Genomic DNA, 20150 nt, shown 5'->3' with positions numbered 1-20150 from the left:
CTATGGAGGTTAAGTAAGGACAGGACAACAGGGGACCGTGGGAAAAAAAACATTCTCGGAATGAAGGGGAAACAACAAAATGATTATTTCAAAATAATACGACAAAGTATTTTGTTCTCATTCTATCTTTAATTCCAGTATTCTAATTAGACACCATTTTTTTCCAGTAGGGCTAATATTCTTCTCCCTTATTATTCTCTTTTCAAAGCGGTACGACGCAACATAAATTTCTTTTTTGAATTGGAGATGTAAGAATAGGAGTGGATTTAAACAAGATTGGCCTCTGACCATTTCCATTAACAATTTCTCATTTTATGTTGGTAATAGCTGCATCACCCCAGAAGTGACTCAGGCAAGCTATTAAGAATTAAGCTACCAAGAAAAACTGCGATGCTACCAGCTGAATAGGAGAAGGGGCTTCAAAAGAAAGCAAACAGGTGTTCAGGGCGCCATCTTCCCCCCATGGGTTTTTGAAGCAGAACATAATATTTAATGGGACAGTTCTGCTTTGAAAGCTCATGGCATTTGTTGTTATAGTAATAGAAGCAACTCTGCAGTCATGCTGTAACCCAAAACAGGAAGAGAAAGTTAGATTGTTCCAGAAATAACTCTTTTAAAAATTCAATTGCACAGGATTTTTTTCCTGTTTTCTGCGGGGGTGGAATAATCTGGTATGAAGTTGTTAGACACATACAGTTGTCTCTGTTTCAGGGTACAGCATGTGTTTTGATGTGAAAGTCATGCATTGAAACAAAAACAAAAAACCAATCCCACAAACCTGTTGGAAAGAACTAGAAACGTGAGGTATACAGGGCTGCAATGTTTTGTGGTCCTTCCTTCTTCAGGGGGGTAAGAGAGAGAATGGACATAGTTTCTTATCTCTGAATATAGCTCCTTAGAAAGAAATTTATTTCCCAGGGCCATAAGTAACCCAATAAGTACACTCAAGAACATGAAGTTCTTCTTGAAGCAATGGGTCAATTTGGGTCAAGAGTTCTTTGCAGGAGCATTTCAAAGAGTTGTGTACATACCACACTCATGCTACTGGCAACCTGGGAAGGCGTCTTAAGAACCAAGAATGGACAACACAACGTGCAGGAACTTGGCCTGTTTCTATTTGCCACCTAGAATAGCTATGTGCATTATATGTAGACATAGCTGTCAACGTTTCCCTTTTTTAAAGAGAAATTCCCTTATTCCAAATACGATTCCTCGCAAGAAAAGGGAAGAGTTGACAGCTATGTATATAGACTGAAAGAAAAAAGTGGCCTATAAGGTTTAGAAATAACCCAAATAATTTTACGTTGCATGTACACGCAGGTCCCCCATTCTTTTTTCTATACGTGCTACTTCTTGATATGCAAGGTTCAGTCACTGATAGTTCGTGCTGTTTTATTTTCAGGGGTTCACGAATGTCACGAGTACGTTAAAAGTTTGTGATCCTGCTGAAATTTTGCCGTACTCTTATTTTTTAAAGAATCGTGTTAAGTTCAAATGGGCATTTTAACTGAGAAGGCAGCATTATCAGAATTAAATCAATGGGTTGTATAGGGGATTGCAGTTTGCATGCTGCTGCCATGCAAACTTTATAATGTCTGTGAAGGGAAAGAAGCCTTTAAAATTATCCAAAACAGGGAAGGGGGGTCAGCCACTTCTAAAGTAAAAAAGGGAAACACAAACTCCAGCTTAATTTGGCTCAAGTTGCTGTTAAAATTGGATTTTTTTTCTAGAGCAATCTTTGTCGGCTGTAACAAGCTATTCCCATCTAGGCCAACTTAACATGAAAGGGAACTTAGCACTTGGGAGACACAACATGTGGCACAATGTACAACAGAAATGGGGCTGAGAAAGCTATTGGCAGGATGTGAGATTATGAGCACCTTTATCCCATGTGTGAAATTTCCTCAGCACCACAGCCAAGGAGCCCTGGCATTACATGTGACTGTCACTACCCTGGATGGAAAAAAACCCCATATTGAATGTGCTTCTAAAGTAATTTTCAGAACCAGAACTAAAGCTGGGTTCTCAAAGGAAACTTAGAAGCAAACCCAATTTGGCAAATATCTGACTCAACACCAAATTACGTTGGTATGGAGCTGGAGAATGTACACACAATCCTAAAATGTGATATTCACACCTAAGCTCAGTTCCACTGAAAGCCAGAATAGGGCCAGGGAAGAGATAAGTACCAATCCCCACCAAGTACGACTCATCTGCTTATAAAAAGTTATAAAATGTTACACCAGGTGCAAAACTGATGAGCTAAAGACTTATAAAATGAATGCAAACATCTAGGATTATTCAGATAGGAATAAAAGGACTCGAGGCCATTATTTATATGCCTCCTGTCTGACTGGTTGCCCCAGCCACTCTGGGTGGCTTCCAGCAAAATATAAATACACAATAAACATCAGGTATTAAAGACTTCCCTATACAGGGCTGCCTTTCAATGTCTTCTAAAAGCCATATAGTTGTTTATATGTTTGACATCTGATGGGAGGGCATTCCACAGGGCAGGTGCCACTACCAAGAAGGCCCTCTGCCTGTTAGTGTAATAAATACACTAGCCTGATGGGGACTGACAGAAGAGGGGCAGAAAGTTGAATTTCCACATTGGGAACGGAGTGGGCTTGCCTCCTCGGTTTCCCAGCTGCACCTCCAGCTACCAGGTTAGTGCTTAAATATAAGACTAGAATTAGCACACAAAGCACTGATGAATGATCCCCCAATATAAAGGCGTTTGTGTGTGAATAGGCCATTGGTGTCACAATGAAAACATCTGGGCCAACTTACTCCTTTTTATTTTAAGTTTTGATTATGTGACTAAGAAATGGTCACAGCATTTCAAACTGCAGCCTATGAATGCATCTACAGGCTTTCTTGGGTTTAGAATCTAAATGTGTTATGTGAGTGTTTACCATCATAGGGAGAAAACAGGTGTTTCGCTTTAAAAGCCCATGAGTTGAAAAGCATGTTAATTTTGACATCAACTGTCAATGCATTATTAGCATTCTAACCATAGTCTCCAAAACAGAAGTCATTATTTCCAACTGGTAGAAGCACTAATACTGCAGGGACCTTTTCTTAGTGACAAAAGGCCATTGGGGAATACGCTCCCTCCATCCCGCAGCACAGAACACAAAATTTACCATGTAACTTGGGGAACACACAACTAACTTTCTGTTTCATTGTGCAACTTGAACCAAATCTAGGAGATTCCAGGCCCTCGCGTACACCACAAAACTTGCACTTAATTTTCCAAAGCATCACAAAAGAGGTTGGCTCTTAAAATCCACGACAGTTTCATTTCGCTGCAAGCAAACGTCTGCATTTCTTCTAAAGTACCCACGGAGATTAACGAATAAACATGCTAATCTTTGAAAAGGCTAGTTTAAAATGAACAAAACATACCTAACAAACCGAGCTGATGAAACAGTTTGGAAATGCAATAAGTATAACAACACTGCACACTTTAAAAAAGAAAGCCATGCGTGTGAACGAAAACTGCATGCTTCCACCATTCCACTATTAGGGTTAAGTGGGTTTAGTTGCACCAATCCACTCTGGCGGGTTAAAAAAAACAAAAGAGAGAGAATGTATAATACACATGTAACACCCGAGAACTCACAAATAGTGTTCTATAGAGTGAGGTAGTATTTTCACAAAAGACTAGTCCCGATGCTCTCCTCTCTTTTAAGTATCCACACCCAAAGTTTCCTTCGTAGATACTCTTTAGGAAGATGGAAATGGAAGAAGAAAGCAGAGGGTTGTGGCAGCATGAATGCACAAGCAGCTTTACCATTAGCACAGTTAAGGAAAACAGTCAAAGGAGTCTGGAATTACAGACTGGCACCCACCAAAGGTACATGTGTCATCATTTTTGCCATTTGTTGGTCTCACCTCATTAACACAGCAAAGTAAGTCCCCCACCCCCAATTGTTTGCATGCTTCCATCTACAGTACCACTTGAGCAAATCATAGGACCTTTTTACTTACGCATCCTTCTGCAAACGTGTTTAATCGCATTGGTATGTTTCACTATAATTTACGAAGGGTGTTTTCATAATCCCAAACTGGCCCAATACCCGGCAATCATGTATTAATAAAATTAATACAGTAGAAGGAGAATCCCTATACCATTTATCATCATCAAATCACTGTTTTGAAGCGTTTTAAAAAATAAAGGTGTGGGTGTGACTAAATCATTGGACAGATCCAAGTTCTTATCTGGGCAAGAGAGAGGCTTCAATCTCTTCCAACAAAACTTTGAACACCTTTGTCAGATTACCGTGACCCTCTATGACAGGGATAGGAGACCACTGATCCTTCCAAAGGGGGCTGGGGCCAATGGCAGCTGGATTCCAGCAACATCTGGATAGGTAGGTTCCTCATCCTTTCTCTATGGCTATACTCTTTGCTCAAGTGCGGTCCCCCCACCCTGATTACCTGACACATGTTTCTGATAGAGCAGACCCTTGAACGGTAAATTTGCAGGTAATACCACTTCCCCTACTACTTAAACAAGTAGCACACCATCAAGTAAACTTCAATTATGCTATGAGATCCTGTAAAGTCATATGCACTATCCACCCAGTTACTTATTAATCTACATTGAACATCATGTCCCAATGGATTGGTTTATTTAAAAGTTTCACGTTTCTCCACGTAAAACTAAAAACTAAAAAACCCCTTTAAACCTGTAATGGAAAGGAAATAGAAAAACGTGTCCACATTTTATTTTTTTATAAAGACATTACACAACACTTTCCCAATCCCGGTCCCCCAAACACACCAGGAAAACCACCAGCAGCATTTTAGATTGAAACAAGTTACTTCTTTGGGTATCAATGATTGCAGAAAACTAAAATATTAGTGTAAAGATTGCACCCGGCAACCTTAATAACAGCACAGAAAATGTGTCGTTGAGAAAATTAACCTTTAAACATACTGATGCATAGCACTGTTTCAAGTGTAAGAAGCAAGTACTCCAAGACCAATATCCATTTCTTACTTTGTCTTTAAAATATCACCAGAGATTAGCAAATCTGGGCCATTTCAGAATTCACTTCTGAAATTTGGTCTGCATGGTAGAAAACAGGGAGCAGGCAGACTCAAGGTCCTTAGTAAGTTTGCCATCTCTTCAAAAGGCAGATATGAATGGAGTCAAGAAGGAGCAGTCTTTAGGTAAAGGTAAAGGGAGCCCTGACCATTAGGTCCAGTCGTGACCGACTCTGGGGTTGCAGTGCTCATCTTACTTTATTGCCAGCTTCCTGGTCATGTGGCCAGCATGACTAAGCCGCTTCTGGTGAACCAGAGCAGCGCACGGAAACACCGTTTACCTTCCCGCCGGAGCGGTACCTATTCATCTACTTGCACTTTTGATGTGCTTTCGAACTGCTAGGTTGGCAGGAGCAGGGACCGAGCAACGGGAGCTCACCCCGTTGCAGGGATTCGAACCGCCAACCTTCTGATCGGCAAGACCTAGGCTCTGTGGTTTAACCCACAGCGCCACCTGCGTCCCCTTTAACTCAGCCTAAAAAAATGACCACGTCTATTACTCATTAACAGAGCAAGGGAACAACCTACAATGGAAGAGCGTCTACTCTTGGGAGAGTAGCAGCTCCCAACTACCCAGCAGAAGTATACAGAAAAATAGCTGAAAGGCAACTGGATCTTGCTGCTCAGCTTCTTCCGCAGAAGATGGCACTGTCTGGTATATGCACAAACCTATCTTTGGGTCTTTTCAGCTTGCGGCTTCCAAGTGAAGCCTCCCTCCTGACAGAAGATACAGGTGCAGCTTGTTTCCTTCATTTTTCACATCCCCATTTTGGAAATGTTCCTTGAAAATCATCACTCCTTAAGAGCAGCACTATGGGCTCATTTTTTTAAAAAAGCAATTCCTTGTCTTTGTAATTTCTCTTTTCATTCAGGGTTCCCTTTGTGCCTGAGAAGACCTCGTAAGACATACAGCCTAAATCAGGGAATTCTCTTATAAGGAATAATGGTATTAAGTTACGCACATCAAATGGTTGGCCTTGATCCAAATAAGTATAGGCAGGAGATCTGCACTTGCAGAATTATGGGGTTTTTTTTTGTTCTGAAGCAAGTAGAGCCTATACTACTATATAGGAGCTGCTATTTGGAAGAAGTAAACAAAAGCTTTGTTTTATGTGCATACTCCCATGTTCACAAAACGGTGGCCAACTCCAAACAATGCCATCATAAAACAAGGAGTATAATCCTACATATGCTCGCTCAGCTACAGCCTGGGTCTCTGATTTTTTTATTATTTTTTTGCTCCATGATTCAAAAGATATTCCATTCACAGAAGCAGAGTTTCACTTAGCATAACTCTCCTTCTATTCATGGAACAAAAGTCAAGACCCAAACTAACCAGTCTTACTATGCATACTGCAGCCCTAACCATAGAAAAACATAGATATAAGCCCCCAAAGTATCCATTCTTGAATCCAAGTGAATATACTTCTATTGGGCTTGGCACACTTTTCGTAGGACTGCTCGTGCGTTTTCTTTCAAGGCTACAAGTTTAATCAAAATCTTTTATAAGTTCTGAAAATGCAATTGGTAGACCAGTGACGCAAACAGACTCAATCGCAATGTGTGTTTACTATAAAAAGATGCTAATGTTGCAGAATGCAGATGAAAATGTAATTAAAAACATGGCATAATGTGAGTTAGTGAGGCAAAGTGGCTTAGTAATAAGCAATGTGTGACAGAATAAAAAATGGGAATCACTCAAAGAGAAATGCCATTACCGCAAAGAGACTTACTGGCAGATTTCTTGCGGAATCCAAATAGAGAATAAGCAATGCTGACGACAGGCCATCATTGGCTTGATCTTTATCAGCTCGAATGCTTTTTAGAACCTAAAAGTAAGAGAGGCATCATTTAAAAGAAATGTTCAAGTTAATTACCATATTTTCCCATGTATAAGACTAGGTTTCTTTCCTAAAAAATAATGTCCAAAGTTGGGGGCATCTTATACACCGATAGATCTCCCCCCATTTAATTAAATCCGAGTCCCCCAAAATAAGGGGCATCTTATACATAGGGGCGTCTTATAGACAGGAAAATATGGTATATTGGGGGGGGGGGTCTCTGTTGGAATGCCATGGTAAGACATGCACAAGGAACTGTGCAACTCAGAATCACACACGCCTCCATCCACCTCCGACATGGCTGAAGGAGGGTTCAGAACCATTTTTTCTTTTTGCTTTCTGCTTTACCCGAACCAGGGACTGTGTTTAGCATATACTCTGAATCAATTCAAGCCAACTCTAAACCATGGCTTCTGTAGCTAGCATCTGTATACCATGATCCCAGTTTGGAGAAAACAGAAAGCCACAGTTTACGTAAAACAGAAAGTAAAAGCTTCTTAAGTCCTCTTCCTAGCTGCATGGAAGCCTGAGGGTCATTGTGGTTCTTGCACATGCAATAACAAACCATTGTTTATCAAGCAATATGACTTATGTGCGTGTATAGACCCAGGTCTTCGTTCTTATCTATATTTAGCCCTGTTTAAAGCTGCGAGACCATGTATTAAAAAGATAAAACAAAATACCTGATCAAGATTCTCTGCAGTAGGCATCAATGTGAGCCATTCTAGTTTTAAATGCAATCTTCCTTTGGAAACTTCATCCAAAGTAAACCACTGTAGGCAAAGTAAATAAAAGATTGTGAGAGGCAAAGCCATCCACTAATGTGATATTATAGATTCCTGTTTCATGACATACTACTGGTACTTTGTGAAATGGCACACTGACATAGCATAATGAAACTAACCAACAAAAACAGCTAAGTCAACATGATTGCCGTTTATCTTTTACATTCAATCCATGCTCTAACACAACAATAAAAATGACTTCATGTTAAGACATTATACAAACACTTCCTTACAAAAAACATTTTAACCAACGACTGTCAGTGACTTCCACATGCTGTGACCATTCATGCCACAATTCTACGACTTCGGAATGTCTGCCATCATAATAAATTGACACAGAGGTTCCACAGAAACGGTGTTATAAAAATGTAGAAATCTGTTGCAGAGGGGGGCTGCAATCTTGGAAGGAAGGTCCATCAAATCTTTCAACATTTGAATCTGAAGTGTGATTAAGCACCGTAGGCTGACTACCTCAGGGTATAAGCCCTGGTACACTCTTCCCACCAAAGAGCAGGTAGAGACTTACCTCATCTAAATGGCGCTCCTTTTCGACCTCAATTAGGTCTATCATTAGACTAGGAGAAAAACACATTAGAATAATATTATTATCTCTTCTGTAAGTCGTATTGTTGGAGGGATCAATGAAGTATTAAAAAGGATAGTGGGTTAATCTAATTATATTTATGCTATCCTTATGATAATTTGTTGTTGCTTATTAAGTTTGTATACCGCCTTTCATCTGAAGATCACAGGGCGGTTCACAACATAAAAATACAAAATGAGAACACAAAATAAATAATACAGGAGGGGACCAGTTTGTGCAGGGGTTCTGGTCCTTGCCCCCATGCAATCCCTTCCTGGGTCCAAAAGGTTATGTGTCAATTGGACATGCACAAAATGGTCGCAGCCTATAATAAAACAAACCAATGACCCCACTCCCACAAGCACAGTTTAAAGGTCATAGAATGCCAAAGGCCTGGTTATAGAGAAACGTTTTCACCAGGCACCTAAAGTACAGAATGAAGGCACCAGGCGAGCCCCTCTAGGGAGATCATTCCACAAACGGGGAGCTACCACAGAAAAGGCCCGGTCTCGTGTTGCCACCCTCCAGACCTCTCATGGAGAAAGCACACAAAAAAGTGCCTCAGATGATGACTGCAGAGTCTGGGTTGGTTTATATTGGGAGAAGAGGTCCATAAAGAATGAGAATAGCATCTAAGTTCTCATGGGGCAAGAAAGGAATTGGTAAGGATATATAAAGCAAAGGGTGACTGCTTGTTAAGAGCTTTGAAGAAAATTGCCACATTTGCAATTGTTGTGGAAAAGACATAAATTAGGTCATTGAACTGCGATAACATGGTGTTCTGGGGAAAACAACAGAGCATGGCTTCCATGAGGGCACATATGAGCTTTTTATGGCTTATTCCTCAGGCAACGTATCAGGCAGCTAAAGCCAGATATGTTACAATAGTAAAAGCAATAGAGCATAAGAATTAGGTAGGGACATATTGTTACTTCTAAGACTTACAACATTTATTTCTTTTCAGCGTGTAGGTATTTTTAAAATGCCATGAATGCATTATCATGGCATTTTGAAAAGGCAATTGTTCTGTGTATATGCCAAAACTGCATTTGGAGATGTTAACTATTTTTCTTCAAGTTCTGCCGAGTTCAGCTTTCCCTCCCCTTTCATTTGCAGTTGTACCTCCGGTTACAGATTCTTCAGGTTACAGACTCCACTAGCCCAAAAATAGTACCTCGGGTTAAGAAATTTGCTTCAGGATGAGAACATAAATCGCATGACGACAGCGCAGCGGCAGCGGGAGGCCCCATTAGCTAAAGTGGCACCTCAGGTTAAGAACAGTTTCAGGTTAAGAAAGGACCTCCGGAACAAATTAAGTTCTTAACCCGAGGTACCACCGTATAGAAAGAGGGATTCTGGCAGTGGCACGCAAAGAGAAAACAAGGACTAAAAAATACTTAAAACACAGGAAGCATGGAATTTTATCTGTTAACATTCAAATCAGAAGAAAGTACAAAAACAACTATTTTTTGCCAATATCATAAATGTATCTTGCTTGGCATTTACCTTCCCAGGAAGTCATCCTTGTCTGGGTCTTCATCAAAGAGCTCAATCTCCAATTCCTGTCCTGGGTGCTCATACACTAAGGCCTGCAAATAAAGTAGTGAATAAGGTAACCTATTCAGCACAAATATCTGACATGGCTTTTAATGTGTCTACATTATACAAAATACCTATCACTACAGAATTATGTATAAGTAGAGAAATGCAGGATACGCACAGGTCTGATTACAAGGATGCTGATAAACCAATAGGATTTATTACTACCATATAGATAAAAATGAATAACAAAAGAAAACTCTTTTACATCCTCACCTTTTTAGAATGATTTTTTTTTTACACAGTTTAACTTCAGAACAAAGTGGCTTAGCAACACCCAGAAATTAACCATTGTGAACAGGTTGTATTTAAGTTTTTCTCAGAGTAGAGCCACTGAATTTAATGGTGCTAAGTTAGTCTTGTCTATTATTATTATTATCATCATCATCATCATCATCATCATCATCATCATCATTGTTCACACAGCACCAAACTATGGCTTGGCATTATACCTGAACTAATCTGTTGTGCTGACAGCTGCAGTAGTCCATATACCAGCAGCAGAAAAGACACACAAGGTGATTATCTCTCCATGTAAGAAAGATGTATACGGAATTAGCCCTCAAAGGCTCTATTTTAATACCATTTGAAGAATGGGTACCAATATCGAACAGCAATTTTAAACTTTGTACCTCATAAACTTCGTTCCACTTTGGGTTGAGATTTTCTTTGATGACTTTGCTTTGGAAAATTTGATTACCCACACGAATGATTCCGTACGGGTCAGACTTCCCTTTAACAATTCCCTTTAGGTAAGTATCTTTTCCCTCAAGATCCTGAGCTTCAATGAAGTGTATCCTTAGTACACCCTGTCAAGATGCAAGAAATAGTTATCCATCATATAGTTTTCAACAATAAAGTATCAACACAAATTCTTTCCACTGCAGGATGACTGACCATTAACTTGACTGGATCAATCCTTAGAATCATAGAGTTGGAAGAGACCACAAGGGCCATCGAGTCCAACCCCCTGCCAAGCAGGAAACACCATCAGAGCACTCCTGACGTATGGTTGTCAAGCCTCTGCTTAAAGACCTCCAAAGTAGGAGACTCCACCACACTCCTTGGCAGCAAATTCCACTGTCGAACAGCTCTTACTGTCAGGAAGTTCTTCCTAATGTTTAGGTGGAATCTTCTTTCTTGTAGTTTGGATCCATTGCTCCGTGTCCGCTTCTCTGGAGCAGCAGAAAACAACCTTTCTCCCTCCTCTATATGACATCCTTTTATATATTTGAACATGGCTATCATATCACCCCTTAACCTCCTCTTCTCCAGGCTAAACATGTATATGGAATTAGCCCTCAAAGGCTTATCAATCTCTGGTCACAGGATTACTTTGGGTTACCTGCATAGTACCGCAAGTCTACATAGTAGATTCTATTCTAAGGGCATGTATCTATGACTGGATGGTATGTTCTGCCAATTTATGACAGAACAGAAAGCAAATTCATTATTATTTTGGAGTATATTTCTTTAATCTTCATTTGGAGCATTGTACATGGCACAGCAGTACAGTGGTGCCTCGCAAGACGAAATTAATTCGTTCCGCAAGTCTCTTCGTCTTGCGGTTTTTTCGTCTTGCGATGCACGGTTTCCCATAGGAATGCACTGAAAATCAATTAATGCGTTCCTAGGGAAACCGCCTTCAGACCAGGTCCGGGGACAGTCTGTCCCCGGACCTCTTCTGAAGGCTGGGGGGGGGAGGGCTTTTCTTCCCACCCCCAGCATTTTAAAAAAAACCCGGGACAGCGGAGGACTTCTCCGCTGTCCGGGCGATCTTAAAATGCTGGCGGGCGGCATTTTAAAATCGCCCCGGGACAGCGGAGGACTTCTCCGCTGTCCGGGGCGATTTAAAAGCCCCTGGGAAGGCAGGCAGGGGGGACAAAGACTTTTGCCCCCCGCCAGCCTTCAGAAGGTGTTCCCGCCCCCCCCCCGCCGGGCTTCGCAGCAGCGCTACAAAGCCCGGCGGTGGGGCAGGTGTTCCCGCCCCCCCACCCCGCTTCGGAGCACCGTTCTGAAGCGGGGTGGCTGGGGCAGGTGTTCCCCCCCCCGCCCGGCTTCGCAGCAGCGCTACGAAGCCCGGCGGTGGGGCAGGTGTTCCCGCCCCCCCACCCCGCTTCGGAGCAGCGTTCCGAAGCGGGGTGGCTGGGGCAGGTGTTCCCCCCCCACCCCGCTTCGGAGCACCGTTCTGAAGCGGGGTGGCTGGGGCAGGTGTTCCCCCCCCGCCCGGCTTCGCAGCAGCGCTACGAAGCCCGGCGGTGGGGCAGGTGTTCCTGCCCCCCCACCCCGCTTCGGAGCACCGTTCTGAAGCGGGGTGGCTGGGGCAGGTGTTCCCCGCCCCCCCGCCCAGCTTCGCAGCAGCGCTACGAAGCCCGGCGGTGGGGCAGAACCGATCTCCCCGCAACCGCTTGCTTCAAAAGAGGTCCGGGGGCAGCGGGAAGCGCTTCCCGCTGCCCCCGGACCTCTTTTGAAGCAAGGGGCGGTGGGGAGAAGCGATCTTCCCGCCGCCCCTTGCTTCAAAAGAGAAGACCCGCTGTCCCCGGGGCAAGCTTCGTTTTGCGAAGCAAGCCCATAGGGAAATTCGTCTTGCGAGGCAACTCGAAAACGAAAAAACCTTTCGTTTTGCGAGTTTTTCGTCTCACGAGGCTTTCGTCTTGCGGGGTACCACTGTATTAGATTCCAAAGAGTTGTTAAAGCCAGTTTTTTTCCCCCTGGGGAAACGCAGGGGGACGCATATCTCTAAACATTTGTGAATCTAAGTTTGGGCTCATTGAGGGGCAGTATTTCAGTATGATTAGGAAAATGAGAGTACCTCTAAAAAAAAATAAGAAAAAAAGGACTGGTTAAAGCTAAGCAGGTACAGACTTGATCAGTCACCTGGTCTGCACTCAGTCTCAAGATTTAAGTATCTGTGAAAAACTGCCTGTTCCTGTTAGTTTCTCTGGTTATCCAGAACATTCCAGAAGTAATTTTGGTCTATGAACTTGTGATATTGCTGCATTAGATTTTGTACTGCTTCATCATTTCAGAATTTTACCCAAAATAAGCACTAAGTTATACAAATGGAAAAACCTGAGGTATGGAAACGAAGAGTCATTAAAACACTTTTGTTCAAATATTCTCCATGACAGGGAAGGAAATTCCTAGCTTCACCTTGGAAGGCTAAACCCACCTGAAGTTACTGTCATACGCTCAGCATCCAGATTTTTAGGGTCTTCACAAATAGTGTTTATCAAACTTTCACGAATCAGAATGGTTCTTCAAAGGTTACTCCAATAATACTGAGTTCGCACTGTATTCTTTAATAATTTTATGCTAAAATTCTTACCTTTGGTATGGGGAAGCGCAACTGAGCAATCTGTACCTCACTGACGAGAGGAACAGTGATCCTGTTTGGAAGCACCAGGTAATTGGATATGATGTCTGATATTATAGTGTCTGATAAACCGCTATTGGGAAGAAAATGGAGGAGAAGTTATTTTAAGACATCTTGCCTTAGTTGCACTTTTGACACACCTTCACTATTTAAACAGTTATTACATTTGCTGAAGCCACAGTTATTTATGCTTCTGTTAACATTGCAGGCTAAGGAATTTCAACTCCGGAGTGTAAATAAATTTCAGACAAACTGCCAACACAATTTCTCTTCCAACATTTCTGCATCTTCTAATTAAAAAGTGACAACCAGATTTATAGAGCGTACAGCAAATCTACCTATATATGGAGGCTGCAGAAATATTTTTTCAGCCCCATTTACGTGTTGGTTAAAATTCTGGGTTAGTTCCGTGGACTTCTTAAAATTCTTGGATTTTCCCTTTCATCTACATTCAATTTTGTAAGAAAGGGTATATATAGAACTGACCCAAATAGCAAGATCATGTGACCTGATTGGCTGAAGTCATTTCAGTTAGGACTCCTGGCTTTTTGTTTTGTTTTAATGAAGTCTGGAGGAAATCTATCTATCTATCTGTCTATCTATCTATCTATCTCCATGTCGAGTGGTATTAGAACTTCTCCTACAAATTATCCTTTCACCCTGAACCATTTCCATAAGTGCAATTTGACAGACCAGGTGCTATTTGCTTTAGGGGCTATGCCAGATTTTGGTCAATCCTTGACCAAGACCCCATCCATCATCCCAAGACACCCTTCTAGGGGTCTACCTCCTCACAACATGAGGTACAAAGGCTCTTGTCAATGGGATCCCTGCTTTGAATTAGTTCCCACAACAACTGCCTTGACACCAACCCTGCTTCCTTGGGTCAGGGAGTGCTATACATTTGAATTTACTACATTTGCATTATCATCAGTCTATCCCTAGAGGTACCGTATTAACTCGAGTCTAATGCGCCATCGAATCTAATGCGCACCTCAGTTTTCAGAACCTTGAAACCAAAAAATATATTGCTGGCAAATGCAGATGTGCCATCAAATCTAATACACACCTCAATTTTTGCAACCTAATTTGGCAAAAAGAAGTGAGCATTAGATTCAAGTAAATATGGTACATAAGATTCATCCACCACTTAGAGAGTCTACAATGATGCCAAAATGGAAACACTGAAGTTTCCAGAGTTTACGACGTGGATCCCAAGCACTGTTACCTTCAATGGCCACAAGATGGAAACAGTAGCTCAGAATAAGGGGCAGGAATAAGAGGCTTTGTATAAACATTATTCATTCTTCTCTGGGTTGCCTTAATTGTTTACTATAAAATACCGTTGAATAGAAAATAAGGCCCATTACTCCAAGTTATTGTTTCATACATCATATATTGATGAAACTGATGATAGCTTAAAGTAATCAACATACAAAAGTTAATTACCATATATTTTGCTCTATAAGACTCACTTTTTCCCTCCTAAAAAGTAAGGGGAACTGTGTGTGCATCTTATGGAGCGAATGCAGGCTGCACAGCTATCCCAGAAGCCAGAACAGCAAGAGGGATTGCTGCTTTCACTGCGCAGTGATCCATCTTGCTGTTCTGGCTTCTGAGATTCAGAATATTTTTTTCTTGTTTTCCTCCTCCAAAAACTAGGTGCGTCTTGTGGTCTAGTGAGTCTTATAGAGTGAAAAATACGGTACTTTGCTTTTCTAAGGGGTAAAGGTAAAGGGACCCCTGACCATTAGGTCCAGTCGTGACCGACTCTGGGGTTGCGGCGCTCATCTCGCTTTATTGGCCAAGGGAGCCGCCGTACAGCTTCCGGGTCATGTGGCCAGCATGACTAAGCCGCTTCTGGCGAACCAGAGCAGCACACAGAAACGACGTTTACCTTCCTGCCGGAGTGGTACCTATTTATCTACTTGCACTTTGACGTGCTTTCGAACTGCTAGGTTGGCAGGAGCAGGAACCGAGCAATGGGAGCTCACCTCGTCGCGGGGATTCGAACTGCCAACTTCTGATTGGCAAGTCCTAGGCTCTGTGGTTTAACCCATAGCGAAACAGCACATGACATGCACCACTAAGGTGACTGAACTTGGAGCTTGTGAGCATGTGGAAGCCACACAGTAACAAACTGATCCAAGCTCAAAGAATCACAGTAATGTAGAGCTGGAAGGGACACTGAGGGTCATCTAGTCCAACCACTTCAATGCAGGAATCTTTTGCCCAACGTCGGGCTCGAACTCACAACCTTGAGATTAAGAGTCTCATGCTCTGAGGCTGAGTTATCCCAGGTCACACAGTTTGCTATGTCAGTGCAAACAACACCAGGGAGGAAGTCAAAGCAGCTTCCACAAGTACATCAGCCTTAAGGTATCAGCACATACGTGGACATTTGTCAATCTTCTGTAATAATTTTTTGAGAGGGCAGGGAGATGCTATGGGTAGTCTACATGTGACAAATAGGTACTAATGTTGTACACCACCCACTCTGATCAGGAATCAGAATTTTTCAGAACATCAGTATAAAATATTACAGTCTACAGTACTGCGGCAGGCAGGCAGGCAGGCAAACAGTGGGAAAGAGTCAACAGTGGGAAATGGCCATGCCTTTCATCATCCAACCAGTTTATATAGCCATTTTTCAAAACTATGAAGCTTACAGAGAAGCTGAATGCCAGAAAAGGGAAAGAAAAGAGAATGTGTGAGTCTCATGTGACATTATTAAATGATGGTGAAAACAGTAGATTGAGGCTAAATAGATTGAGTAGATTGGCGGAGCATATTCTCTCTGTGAAAACAACTGATAGGTGTGCAATCCTCGTAATGTTTCATCTAGCCTTGCAGCTAGAGCTCTTCCGAACTTAAGACTGTCACATTTTTACTGTGGTATCCAAGAAAACATTTGAGCCCTATTGATATCAGTACAGATCAAATGAACACCACGGTGTTTTAAATTTTATATGAGGAGGGAAGCTAGTTTCCGCACTGTGTTTGGAAGTTTTGCAAAAAAACAATTGCACCTTACTCAAAGGAACAGAAGTAGAATGCGGCCATACTACCTTAACACTTGGATTCATTGAAATCATACAAAGTCATTAGCTTATTTGTATCTTCTCTCTCTGCTAGGAAGTTACACAATATTTAATGCTTTGAGCCAACTGTCAATTTAAAAAAAAATTTAAAAGGCTTTTAACAAGTCAGCCAGCACTTTCGTTTTGAAAATGTAAAAAAGAAATGAAGAAAATCTTTAAATACAATTTCGGGGGGGGGGGGACGACAGAAGCCTTCCTGCTGGGAATAATTGATACAGATATATCTAAAGATGATAAAAAATTATTTTTGTATGCCATGGCGGCAGCTAGAACCTTGATCGCAAAAAACTGGGGGAAAAGAGACAATTCCAACCAAAAAAGAGTGGCAAGACAAACTATTTAGTTATGTTGAATTAGCAAGGATGACAGATGCGATCAGGGGCCACAGCAAGCAAAAATTTCAAAAAGATTGGGGAAAATACAATGAATATTTGAAAGAGCAATGCCCACATATTATTGCTTGGACTTGTTTTAATTAACTTCTGCAAACTGATATATGATTAGAAAAAAGAGAATTAAAGAGAATTACAAAGAGAGATAATAAGTAGACAAACGGAAACAGATTACTAAGGTTGATATCAGACCCGCATAGAAGACGAAGGAAGTCAACGAAGAAAATGGATATGAAATTTGGTTACATATATCATTTTTGAGATATGTGTTTATTTTAATCATTATTTTCTTTTTCTTCTCTTTTTCCTTTTTGTAAATTTTGTTTTGTTTTGTGTATTAACATCTATTTATTATAATTTTTTCACTTTTTGATGTTTAATTGTTATATGTTTGTATGTCAAGTTTATCTGTCAGAATACAAATTAAAAAATTAAATTTAAAAAATTGTAAAAAAGAAAGCAAAAAAAAATTTTCACAGAGGACAATTACTCTGGATTTGTGGGTGTTCAAGGTAGTTAGTCACTTCCTAAAAATGAGTTGATATGAACAATCCCAGTGTGAGTGCGAAATAAAGATTTCCAGGGATCGGAGGGACGGAATCAATATCCAAGCAGGGAGTGGGCAGGCTCCCACCAAAGCCAGCTGTGCTTTAGTTCAGGGGTAGGCAACCTAAGGCCCGGGGGCCAAATGCGGCCCAATCGCCTTCTAAATCTGGCCCACGGACGGTCCGGGAATCGGCACGTTTTTACATGAGTAGCATGTGTCCTTTCATTTAAAATGCATCTCTGGGTTATTTGTGGGGCACAGGAATTCATTCATTCCCACCCCCAATATAGTCTGGCCCACCACATGGTCTGAGGGACGGTGGGCCACAGCTGAAAAAGAATGCTGACCCCTGCTTTAGTGCGAGTATCTGCTGACTCAAGAGCACCATACTGCCACAACACAGTGAGTAATTACGCAAACACCTCTGCAGCTGCTAGCAGATGCTTAGTGCACATCATTAAATGCACAGCAGGACAAACTGGGGCACCAACATGCCCAACCAGTGGAAATGGCCACATGACTGCAAGTTATAATTAGAGTCTGCGATGAACTTTTGCTGTAAGGTTTTTTTTAGGAAACCTACATTTTGCAACCCCACCCCAATTAATTTCGTCAAGAGGCAAGGGAAAAAAAAAGCTGGCATTGTCTCTCTCTCTGTCTCTCTCAAAAGTACTGTAATAAAGCAGCATTAAGAATTTCTTACTGCATTTGGAGACAGCAATAAGAAACAAAGATACTCAGTTATGCCTGAAAGTTTTAGAGAGAGATTCACAAGAAGCTTGTCCCAAATGGAGAGCTCAAGAAAGATAATTTAATCAACAGTAACCATAGGATTTCAGAGTTTACACTACTGGGTGGAGCTTTACAAGTTAGCCTCAAATATGCACCACCTCAAGTCTGGGACTTCTCTTGACTGCAACAAAAGTAGACAGACTGCATTCTTTCCTTTGAATGGGCAAACCAAATATAGCTAGAATGCTAGCAGTTTTTCCCCTGCATAGAAACACCTTGTTTTCTTCCAGATGTTATACTGCTGCAAATTACAAACGATGCTATTCACCAGAAAGCTCACAGCAAAGCAAAGTTAACCTTTGCCACCTATAATTTTGCAACTCTTTTGGCTGGTTTTTTGGAAGCCAAAACAAACTGTACAAGATGCAGTTCGCAGCTTGCAAAACAGCTAGCTTGGGTCTTTAGGAGCATTTCCAACTCCCCATATGTACTTTCCTTACCCATGTCTGCAAGCTTTTTTTTGTGCCGTTCCATTTGCAAATTCTTATCTACTACTACTGTTTGTCTTTAAAAAATCATAAAAAACCTACATGCATGCGCACTGAAAAAGCTAAAAGCCAGAACATTTGTCAATTCCTCTTCTTCTAAAGTTTTCAAGAGCTCACTGAGGGTTAAGCACTGCCCAATCCCAATGTTTAGACGTAGTATGCGTATCAACTCAGCCTATCACATTGACAGTTTCCCAAAAAGTATAGCAGAGACCAGATGGAACACAAACACTTATTTCTTTGGAATTATATTGTGTAATTATGCACACACACACACACACACACACACACACAAACACTTATTTAAAAAAAATAGTTTCACATTCAATTTTTGGCTTACTTTAGTCCTGGAATATCCAGAAGATTGGTCAGTCCTGTCCAGTTAATTTCCAAAAGCTGAAGACAAGGGGGGAAAACAATTTTAAATGTTGCCCAGCGCTTAAGAAACAGTTATACATTCTGATAGCCGTAAGGATAATAGAATCACGGAATTGTAGAGTTGGACAGGAACACGAAGGTCCTGAAATATTTTTTCCCCAAAGTGGGGCTTGAACCCACAACCCTGCAATTAAGAGTTTCATGCTCTATTGACTGAGCTATCCCAGAAGCTAGATGGCAGGAAGCAATCAGTTTAACACTAACATACATGCAAATTTCAGCCAAAATATGAAATTAAGGAAAGCATTTGTTTTAGCCCCTTTATGAGTACTGTCCAACATCAGGAAGGATACAATACAAACTATTTATACCTACAGAACATCAGGATGACCCTCAGAATAGTTACTTGCATAAAACATGCTAGGCTGCTATTCTAAAAAGAAATTTACTGTGGAAATCATTACCATTAGAAATCAAACAGGCCAACTCTTAAAAGTGAAGGGTGTTAAGGAACGTAGCTTAACGGCTACAAAAATAGTTGCTAAATTTATTGCAAGATTACGTAACATTGCACATTAAGAAATAATGCACATTAGTAACATAATGTCGGCTCTAGTTTTCTCTCATTATAAAAGAGGGTATCTTATACTGTAACTGTGGCGTGTTTGCAACCCTCCCTAGCCATTGGCTGCACTACTATGATATCACAGAACATACTAAAAGTCATGAGGAAAACAGTCAACTCAACAAAGAGCCAAGCTTTTCACACATACACACACCCCACACCTAAGCCTTCTTGGAGAACCTCTGAAATCATTCTTTTAATAGCCGTATTTTCCCATCTAAAAGACGCCCCCATGTATAAGACACCCCCTATTTTTGCGGCAACAACCAATCGCCAGTCCACCCTTGGCACTATCCGTGTATAAGACGCCCCCAAATTTTTGACATTATTTTTTAGGAAAAAAACCTAATCTTATACAGGGAAAGGTACAGTATTGATTATACAGAACAATTCATCAGAAAATGCCTAGAACCTATGAGAGCCCCTCACCAACCAACTTCCTTACAGGCAAGGCTGGCTCCACCATTCGAAAGTGTGAGGTGGCTGCCTCAGGCAGCGGATGCTGGAGCAGGCAATGGCAGCCCCCACATCCCAGCTGTTTCAGTTTTCCTGAGCCAGTGCCCTGGCAATGCCAATGTGTTGGCA

General features: G+C 41.4%; 1 protein-coding gene across 4 annotated transcripts in view; it reads right to left on the bottom strand.

The window, feature by feature from the left end:
• ESYT2 (extended synaptotagmin 2) overlaps window positions 1–20150 on the bottom strand; it is a 69663-nt gene that overhangs the window by 16925 nt on the left and 32588 nt on the right. For 2 of the 4 annotated variants that reach the window (XM_082192237.1, XM_082192238.1), the window contains exons 7-14: window positions 18903–18958; window positions 13195–13315; window positions 10499–10675; window positions 9774–9856; window positions 8211–8259; window positions 7583–7672; window positions 6792–6887; window positions 3629–3730 (exon numbers count right to left, since the gene is read on the bottom strand). In XM_082192237.1, the coding sequence (XP_082048363.1) occupies window positions 3629–3730; window positions 6792–6887; window positions 7583–7672; window positions 8211–8259; window positions 9774–9856; window positions 10499–10675; window positions 13195–13315; window positions 18903–18958 (774 nt within the window). The remainder of the gene's footprint in view (window positions 1–3628; window positions 3731–6791; window positions 6888–7582; window positions 7673–8210; window positions 8260–9773; window positions 9857–10498; window positions 10676–13194; window positions 13316–18902; window positions 18959–20150) is intronic. The other 2 variants (XM_082192240.1, XM_082192239.1) reach the window with 1 other exon arrangement.

Source organism: Podarcis vaucheri (assembly GCF_965113315.1).
Source record: "Podarcis vaucheri genome assembly, chromosome: 12".
In the NCBI taxonomy this organism is placed as follows: Eukaryota; Metazoa; Chordata; class Lepidosauria; order Squamata; family Lacertidae; genus Podarcis; species Podarcis vaucheri.
The sequence above is the reverse complement of the archived record's forward strand: the minus strand, read 5'-3'. Positions and strand labels throughout refer to the sequence as shown.